Consider the following 10,383-nt stretch of genomic DNA (forward strand, 5'->3'; position numbering starts at 1 on the left):
GCCTCTAGAAATTAGTATGATAAGCTGACCAACTTGAAGGGAGAAATTATCCATAGGGCCTGACTCGAAAGAAAGGGAGTTTAGTGTAGCAGAAGTATAAGCCAACCTAGGCATGTTGTAAAGCCATTTGAAAGTAACTCAAAGCAAGTTTTGTGAATAGAAATATAGTGCTCGAGTCACATTGTGCTTTAAAAGGTTGTGGAAAATAGACAAATTAAAAAGGGGAAAAAAAGATTTCTCCATTTTAGTCTTAAAAACCTGTAGCATTAATCTATCAGTATCCTAAATAAATAAATCTGCATAAAATCACTATTAATTTATGCTGTTTGTGTCAGGATATGTTAATAAAATAAATCTTGTTGAAACTGAACTACTTAAAGATAAATTCTTGCTACTAAGTTTTACCTTAAAGCATATTACCTTAAAGTGTGCTATAGTAAATTTACTAATTAGTTTTCAAAAATACAATTTACTAGAACTCTAGCATATGTAAAATGAAGATAATGTCTGTCCTTGAATTTTCTGTTCTCACTATTTTACTTTACATATCTGATCAATATTTTTTTCCTACACTATCACTAAGAATACTATATCATTGAAGTTAAAAATGACTTCCAATTATGGGAAAAGACAAATTTTATATGATATTCCAAAGTTCTCAACACCACATATCACAAGAATCTCATTAAAATATAAATATTGGTGCAAAGAAATATATTTCAATTCACCTAAAGTAAAAATAGAATAAAAAATCAGAAAATATTAGTCATGATGTTTTGGTTTTGGGTTTTTTATGTGTGTGTTTTTAATGGATGTTTTGTAGATTTCACTAGGGACATTCTCTTCTTGGTCTCTACTGTTTCCCTAATGTCTAGCCGTATTAGAGAGCTTAATAAACGTTTTTTTGAATGAATACACATTTGTAATTACAGCATTAATAGAAGAGAGGGGAAGATTATAAAGGCTATGGCATAATGACTATTTACACCATTGATGAAAGGGTACTTTCTACTCAGCATCATTTACTTTTACTATGTAATAATTTCTTTGGAAGGATCTTTTGAAATAGTTCTCAAATTCATAACATTACTTGATTTGGGGTTTTTTTTTCTGTTCACAGTCAGTCATGATAAGTTAGAAATGTATATGCCTAGAACTCACTAGTGCTTGATATTAATAACTAAATAAAAGGAATAACTTCTTTTGGAATTATGAAATAAAATGAATAGATCTAGGTCAGTGATGGCAAACCTATGACACGCGTGTCAGGGGTGACACGTGAACTCATTTTTTTTGGTTGATTTTTCTTTGTTAAATGGCATTTAAATATATAAAATAAATATCAAAAATATAAGTCTTTGTTTTATATGGTTGCAAATATCAAAAAATTTCTATATGTGACACGGCACCAGAGTTAAGTTAGGGTTTTTCAAAATGCTGACATGCCGAGCTCAAAAGGTTCGCCATCACTGATCTAGGTTCTTTCCAACTGAGCTTCTATGGATAATTTTGGATGAGTCACTAAAAATCAAGACGTTAAACAATTCTCTTTTATTTTGTACATGATAAACATTGTTCTAATAATAATACTTTTCAAATGTTAAGAGTTAACTTTAGGTATGAGAGTCATCATTCTACAGATTTTTATGATTGGTTAGACTGCAAGAATATTGAAAAGAACACAAATAATTTTATACCAAGGCCAATATAGTGATCTATTAGCCCTGTGATTATTTTAGAAATGTATACTGTTCAAAAGAACTAACAGGCCCTGGCTGTTATGACTCATTGGTTAGAGTGTCAGCCTGGGCATCAAAGGGTCATAGGTTTGAGCCCAGGGAGGCAACCAGTCGATGTACCTGTCTCACATCGATGTTTTTCTGTCTCTCCTCCTCCACCTCTTCCTCCCTCCCTTCCATTCTCGCTAAAAATCAATGGAAAAAATATCCTCAGGTGAGGGTTAACAAAAAACAAAACAAAAAAACTGACAGGTACAGATTTGCATATCAGAGTGTCTAGTGTGCAAAGAGCAAGTAAAGATGGAAAGAAAAGAGAAAAAGAGTTGCTTTGGAAAAGGCTCTCCAGGGCGGGAAGGATAAATTTCATTACCTGGAATGGGAGACAAAAATGAATAGCATACCTGTTGCTTGATGTAACTTCACAGTTTCCTACCATGATGAATATGTATTAATTTGTATACCGAAAATAATTTCAGGAAGTGGTAGGAGGTATGTGCCTTTGATGCGAAAACTTTAAACCTAAAATTGGAAAGGAGGTGTGGGGAAATCTGATGCTTATAATTCTTTATAGCCCTTTTCTTTCCAGATATCAAAACCTCCTTAAGAATGTTGTATTACTGCCCTGGCCAGTGTGGCTCACTTGGTTGGGCATCATCCCATGCCACGAAAGGTTGCTAGTCAGGGCACATGCCCAGGTTGCAGACTTGATCCCCAGTAGGGGGTGTGCAGGAGACAGTTTATCGATTATTGCTTTCCCATCGATGTCTCTCTCTTTCTCCCTCTTCCTCTCTCTCTTTCTTAAAAAAAGAGGAAAAGAAATCAGTTAAAAAAAAGAATGTTGTACTACTATCCATTCTTTTTAAATTATTTGGTACTTTGTATAACTCAGTGGATGTTAAACTGTATTGATTTGTGAAAGCTCCTGATAATATGAACATTTATTTATTCTTAATTAAAATATAAGTGAGTCAATTGAAGAAGCAGCTTAAAATTTTTCTCTAAAAGTAGCTTACATGTTTTAGTTTAATGAATATCTAGCATTCATCCCCCACATTCTCTCATACTATAACATTTTTAAAAAATGGTTTTTAATAGGTTTCAGAGAGGAAGGGTGAGAGAGATAGAAACTTCAATGATGAGAGAAAATCATTGATCAGTTGCTCCCTGCATGCCCCAATACTGGGGATCTAGCCCACAACCCAAGTGTGTGCCCTGGGAATCGAACTGTGACCTCCTAGTTCATAGGTTAGTGCTCAACCACTGAGCCATGCTGGCCAGGCTGTAACATTCAATTTAAATCTGTCACTTAAAATTTATTTTCCCTACCTATTTACAGCTGCTGTTTTTATTTTTAAGGAATGGTCGTTGGAGGTCAGAGTGGAAGTTTACAATCACTCCTTCAACCACTCAAGTGGTTGGCATCTTGAAAATTCAGGTATGAAATAAAAAGAATTTGTTTAGTGATCTCTTAATAGCAAAACAATGATTCATAAGTTTACATTTTTATAATATAAAATAATCATTTCTTCTTCAGACGTTTGTGTTGAGGAAATTAGAAAAACAAGTAGTGCTGATTTCGTCTTTTAAATAATGTTGTAATGCATTCTCTATAGTCATCAAGAATCTGCAAGGATAACTGACAGATTCTCAAAATACAGTTAAAATTAGGTGTTATCACTCAGTCTGTTCTTTAAATAATTTGCTCATATAAGCATTTTCTTTTTATTTTGCTGAATTGCTGGACCTTTTGCCAGTCCTAATCTATTTTTCACACTTGCCATCAAAAGAGATGATTTTTTAAATTTAAATCTGGATATGTTGCTTGCTTGCTTACAAACATTTTAGCAGTATATTCTCACCTACTAGATAGTCTAGCCATTTTTATGTGGCGTTCAAGGCCCAAAGTTGTTCCCTACTATATATATCTCTCCAGGCACTCCTCTCCCTCCCTGACTTCACACACATTCCATTCAAGTATCTCCAAGGCTTCCTATATAAAGTACGCTGTTCTCTAAGCTAAGTTTCCTTATCTTCCCTGATTTGTCAGTCATTTTCCTAAACCCAAGTGCAGTGTTATCTTTTTTTCTGAAGTCCTTTTTTTCAATGCTAGAGAGATTCTGGAGTATTACTAACTTACTTTTTACATACCTGATATGTTGTGTTGAAATCTGAGGTCAGGGATTTTTTTTTTTTTTTAAAAAGCTATATGTCCCTAGAACCTTCTTAATAGGAGGCACACATAGTAATCAATTAATGTTTTGTGAATAAACTCATGTCTTTGAATATGAGGAATTAAATGATTGGTAGAAATACACAAAAAAGAAGCAACGTTGGGGAGGGAGTATTGTGAGCTCACTTTTGGAAATCTTGAGTTTAGCTATCAGAATATTTATGAGGTAAAAATGTCCAGCAGTCAGATCAGTGGAGGGCTTGCCTAAGTGACTGCAGGAACTGCTAACTAGTGTTCTCACTAGATTGAGGGCAGGAGTTCACCAGAGAAGTTTAGGTTACAGCTCAAATTGATAGTCACATACAATGATGTGATTGTTGAAGCCATGAGGATCATGATGGTTCCTGCCTATAATACGGTTTCTGCACTTTCTTTTTTTAATAGGTTCATTATTATGAAGATGGTAATGTTCAGCTAGTGAGTCATAAAGACATACAAGATTCCCTAACAGTGTCTGTAAGTAATTAATTCTAAAATAAATGTAAACAATCTAATCCTTCTGTAAAACTAGAACAGTTTCGGAAGTAACATTTAAGCAGTATTTCTGCTTCAAATTAAAGTGTTTTCAGGTAGATACAAGATGGTAAGTAATGGAAATTGGTACCTAACTTTTTTTAGCAGCTTTATTGAGATATAATTCACATGCCATTCACCCTGTTAGAGTGTAAATTTCAGTGTTTTTTAGTATGTTAACAGGATTGTATAATAATCAACATAGTCTAATTTAGAACATTTTTGTCCTCTAAAAATCCAGTACCCATTATTAATCACTCCCTATTCCCCCCACCCCACCAGCCCTATCAAATCACTCTCAGGCCTAGATAACCATGAATCCGATTTTCTGACTGTGGATTTGCCTATTCTTAACCTGTCAAATAAATGGAATCTTATAATATGTGATCTTTTATGACTGGCTTTTTTCACTTAGCATGTTTTCAGGTTTCATTCATGTTGGAGCAAATATCAGTATTTCGTTCCTTTTCATTGACAAGTAATATATCATATGCCACATTTTATTTATCCTCTTATTAGTTGCTGAACATTTGTGTTGTTTTCTACTTTTTTCTGCTGTGAACTTTCATGTAAAAATTTTTGTGCAGACATTTGTTATAATTTCTCTTTGGTATATATGTGGCAGTGGAATTGCTGGGTCATAGGAGATTAACCTTTTGAAAAACTGCCAGACTGTTTCCAGAGTGGCTGCATTATTTTACATTTCCATATGAGGGTTCCAGTTTTTCCACATCCTCACCAAAGTTTATGTCTGTCTTTTTGGTTATAGCCATCCTAGTTGGTATGCAATGGTATCTTGTGGTTTTTATTTACATATTCCTGATGGGTAATGATAATGAGCATCTTTTCCCGTATTTATTGGTCATTTATGTATTTAAAAGGTCTGTTCAAATCCTTTGCCTATTCTTAATTGGTTATTTGTGTTTTATTGTTGAGTTGTAGGTTATATATTCTGGATTCAAGTCCTATATCAGAAATATGATTTGTAAATTTTACCTCCCATTCTATATATTTTTTCATGTTCTTGATAGTATAATTTGCAGAACAAAGTATTTCATTTTGTTTTGTTAATCCTCACACAAGGATAAATTTTTCCCATTGATTTTCAGAGAGGGGAGTGAGAGAGGGAAGGAAAAAGAGAGAAACATCCATGTGAGAGAGACACATCGACTAGTTGCCTCCTGCACATGCCCTGGTCCACCCAGTCAGGGCTAGGGATGGGACCTGCAACTCAGGTGTGTGCCCTTGACCGGGAATCGAACCCATGACCCTTCACTCCACAGGCCAATCCTCTAACCATGGAGCCACACCAGCCTGGGTAAAATTTCAGTTTTGCTGTAGTCCATTTGTTTCTTTTGTTGCTTGTGTTTTTGGTCCATAAGTAGAAACCATTGCCTAACCCAGCGGTCAGCAAACTGCGGCTCGCGAGCCACATGCGTCTCTTTGGCCCCTTGAGTGTGGCTCTTCCACAAAATACCACGTGCGGGCACGCACGTACAATGTGATTGAAACTTCGTGCGCAGAAGTTTGGTATTTTGTGGAAGAGCCACACTCAAGGGGCCAAAGAGCCGCATGTGGCTGGCGAGCCACAGTTGGCCGACCACTGGCCTAACCCACAGTCATGAAGATTTTACCTTGAGTGTTTTTTCTATGAATTTTATAGTTTTAGCTTTTAAATTTACATCTCTGATCCTTTACTTAACCTTTATGTTTGTGTTGTATGCTTTTTTCTCTCTCTGTTTGGATTATAATTTAATGAAGTTCAGCTTTCAAATTCGAGAAACTTTGAACTTGGTTTTATTTCCCTGAAAAGTTTTCCATTCTTTCCATTGCATGTGCATCAATTTCTTTGTGGATTTTCATTGCCCCAAGGATATTAATAATATAACATTACTGTGATATTCTCGCATAGGCATTTGTGTTGTGCTAAGTGGTACTCTTCTTGCAAAATTTGCTAATATCTGGTTCTCCACGAGACATTGTATTCGGTATAGTTCTATATCATGAACAAGTGTAAACAGGGCATTTGGTTATTATCTTCTTTGGGGAGCTTGACATTGGGTAGAGATTCTTCTTAAGAAACATTTGTTGCTCTGGCCAGTTTGGCTCAGTGGATGGAGCGTGGGTTCACGGACTCAAGGGTAGGGGGGTGATTCTGGTCAAGGGCACATACCTCTGTTGCAGGCTCAGTCCATGGCCCTAGTGGAGGTTCATGTGGAGGCAACCCATTGATATTTCTCTTTCTCTCCCCCTCCCTTCCATTCTCTCCAAAAATCAATGGAAAAATATCGTTGGGTGAGGATTAACAAAAAAGAGAAAGAGACATTTGTCTATAAAAATTATAGACTGTGGAGTTGTGAGATGGTTATTATAGTAATTAAACTTAACTACTAATATATCAATTTGTGCTGAGTTTTTTAGAAATGTGTCTTTCACTTTATCTTACAGGTTTTCATTGTTGTTTTATTGTTTTTAGACAGAAAAACATACCCATTATAGAAATATAAATATATACTTGCAAATATATAAGTTGATCCTTAATATGGGGACTTTCTTCACAGTTGAAAATCTGCATATAACTTTTGACTCCCCCAAAACTTAATAGTCTACTGTTGACCATAAGCCTTACTGATAACAGTCAGTTAATAAATTTTATATATTACATGTATTATATAATATGTTCTTACAGTAAAGTAAGCTAGAGAAAAAAATGTTATTAAGAAAATCATAAGAAAAATATATTTACAGTACTGTGTATTTATTGAAAAAAATCCAAATATTAAAGAAGTGGACTCCTACATTTCAAACCCATGTTGTTCAACGGTCAACTATAAATGATATAGTAAGGTATTTTGAGAATTTTATATTAACACTGTTTTATACAAACGTCTAGATTTCCATTAACATTGCTGTTAGCAAAAAAACCCCAAAGAAGGCCACATATTAGAAAGTTTAAAGAATTCCAGAATATATTTCAACAATACAATAAATTTACCAAAACTTTAAAATATGCTCTTCCTAGTTGGTAATATTTTAAGGTATTATTATTATTATTATTTATAGAATGATATTTAAATATAGTCATTAATTAGGAATCTGACTTCTTACCTATAAAGATTGTCTAATGGAATGCATGTCAAGTGTTATAATTGCATTTTTCAGCAAAGTGTATTATTAAAATTTCTCCTTCTTTAACCAGTGAAACTCTGAGACCAGCCTCATTCTATGAACTTTTCAACTTTTTTTTCCTAGTTCCCCTTGGACTTAGAATAATTCTCTTACAATATTTTCCCTTTATTACAATTTCTATCAGTTATTTATTAAATTATAACATTTTTAACCATACATATATAGCATACCTATTTAAAAATAATAGTGGTATAGTTTTAAATTAATATTTTATTCACTTTTGGTTTTGTTTTAATTCAGAATGAGGTGCAAACAGCAAAAGAATTTATAAAGATTGTAGAAGCTGCAGAAAATGAATACCAGGTATGATCTTCAAAATACTTTTATCTATATTTGCTTATAAATAATACCACTGAAAATTTAATTTTAGTCATAAGCCTGAATTTTTTTCATTGTTTCACTGCAATAAGACGTAGTCTTTTTGTTTGTTTTTTGTTTGTTTTTACTTCAAGGCAAACTTGTGAAAATGTAGGCAAAGTTGAGCATTTTTCAAAATATGCCAAGGTTTTAAATGATTGTTTCTAATTGGAAATTTTTATTTAGGAAGTGTTTCCCAAAGCATTTGGATTATGTATCTGCTGAGGTCATATTTCATTTTGTATTCTGCTTTTCACATTGAGCATAACATTTAATTTGTGGATTGGACAAGTTTTCATTCCTTACAAAGAGTAATTTATGAAATCGCTCTGAGTGAATAATAGTAAAATAGATCCAAATTAGAATGCTCAAGTGTTAACTCATTTATAATTTCATTTCATTTGAATTTAATTATTCAAAATGATAAGCATTTTCTTTTAGCTGCTTTTAAACAGCTATTAAAAACATATTGGGATTTTATTTGACTTTTAAAAGCAATGAGGCAGGCTGCCATAATAATGGTTTTCCTAAAACACCTATGTGTTTTATAAATTGTTCTGTTCCTTTCATTTCTTTAAATCTTTAACCACTGTTTTTCATAGACTGCCATCAGTGAGAATTATCAGACAATGTCGGACACTACTTTCAAAGCCTTACGTCGACAGTTGCCAGTTACACGCACCAAGATTGATTGGAACAAGATCCTCAGCTACAAGATTGGCAAAGAGATGCAGAATGCATAAGATGAACATTGCATGATTGGATCATTTTAGTGTCTCTGTGTTTTTAAAAAAAATATTGCAAAATTATTCAGAACGATCAAGCTACCCAGTCAGGTGGGCTGTTGCCATTTAAATATCACTGTAATTAGTTTGGTTAGAGCACAAAGCTTAGCTAATCAGCCATTATTTTTAATTTCTTTTATTCAAAGAGGATTGAAAATAAGTTTAGTTTAAATGTCTTTCACTTCTGTTATGCCTTTCTTACAATGAAGAGATGATTCCTCTAGTTTAATGTTAAAAGTTTTTGAAGTGTTTCAAAAATATTTTAATTACCATAACCCTAAAATTATTGTCTTTTGGTTTATGAAGTGTGTAACTTTTGATATTTGCCAGTTCTTTTTAAAGGGGTCAATAATGGACTTTATAGTTTAAGGTGGTTGATGGATTTAGCCATATATATGCTGCTAAAGAAATTGTCTACCTTTTCCCCCTCACCTCTTCCATTTATGTAAGATTGATATTAGAGGGAAAGCATTTTCTATACCAATTGTGTTTAAAGCTTTCAAGAAGGTTATTTAGCTAGCTTAGTGTTTAACTAAACTTTTTTTAAACAAGGCCAAGGTCTAATGCTGTTATGAGATTCTAAAATTAAATGAAAAACTTATTTCAGAAATGCATTTAATGCTTTTTTCTTGTGAGTTATGCAAATTAGCTTGAATTCCATATGTTCTTGAGTTATTTTTATCATGAAGCCACAAATGTATTATAACAAGGCAAATTGTAATATATATATAATCCTGAACTATGACCATGTCTCAGTTGATTTTTTTTTCTTGAATTGAAAAGTACTGAAATTCCATGTGACATTAAGATGAAATTTTTCTTATTTATTTGAGTAGAAAATCACTTACCAGTGAGTCATATTATTTTAAAATACTTTCTTTAAAAATTGTGATTCTTAACTGGTTGTAAATTAGAAAAGCTGGGAGTACATAAGGTATGCAGTTACAGTCTAAATTTTTCCATCTTCCTGTGCATCATACGCATGTTTATAATATTTTTTAAAATACAGTTACTGATGCTACAGGGATTTCAAGCCTGTGGTGAATGTAAGTATTTAATATAGGGAGTGGATTGGATTATGGTTTCATCAATCGAGTACCGCTTATTATATTCCAGTGGAATTCTTTCCTCACATACTTCTGCAAATGTCTGGGCCTGGAATTGTTTTTTTAAAAAAATACCACTTTTATTATGCACAATAAAGTATTTCATTAGCTTGAGTTGTATAGATTTTTAAAATTTTCTTAATAAAAGCATATTATTTAATTTATTTTTAAAAATCACTGTTGGGCTTTGGAAAGCATTGAAAATATGAAATTTTGACATTTTTAGTTAAATCTTTTTCTGTAGTTTTAGAATACAACTTTTGTCATATTGGGATTCCTTAAGAAAATGAAATGGCAAATTTAAGACATTTCAGTAGTCTGATGATGATTGTGAAGTAAATACTAGATTAATCTTTGAAGATTTTTTTTAATGATTTTAAAAAATAATTTTATTTTATTGCAAGGTAACAGCAGACATGCAATAGTTATTTTGTTTACAAGAGATACAGCTAAAACCATAAACA

At 32.9% G+C, this 10,383-nt stretch overlaps 1 protein-coding gene across 1 annotated transcript in view; it reads left to right on the forward strand.

Moving 5' to 3' along the window:
- CAPZA2 (capping actin protein of muscle Z-line alpha subunit 2) overlaps positions 1-10,033 on the forward strand; it is a 38,557-nt gene extending 28,524 nt beyond the window's left edge. The window contains exons 7-10 of the mRNA XM_006770011.2: positions 3,096-3,174; positions 4,354-4,425; positions 7,912-7,974; positions 8,631-10,033. Of these exons, the coding sequence (XP_006770074.1) occupies positions 3,096-3,174; positions 4,354-4,425; positions 7,912-7,974; positions 8,631-8,771 (355 nt within the window). The 3' untranslated portion in view covers positions 8,772-10,033. The remainder of the gene's footprint in view (positions 1-3,095; positions 3,175-4,353; positions 4,426-7,911; positions 7,975-8,630) is intronic.
- Positions 10,034-10,383: the final 350 nt, after the last annotated feature.

The sequence above is a fragment of the Myotis davidii genome, unplaced genomic scaffold (assembly GCF_000327345.1).
Source record: "Myotis davidii unplaced genomic scaffold, ASM32734v1 scaffold384, whole genome shotgun sequence".
Taxonomy (NCBI): Eukaryota; Metazoa; Chordata; class Mammalia; order Chiroptera; family Vespertilionidae; genus Myotis; species Myotis davidii.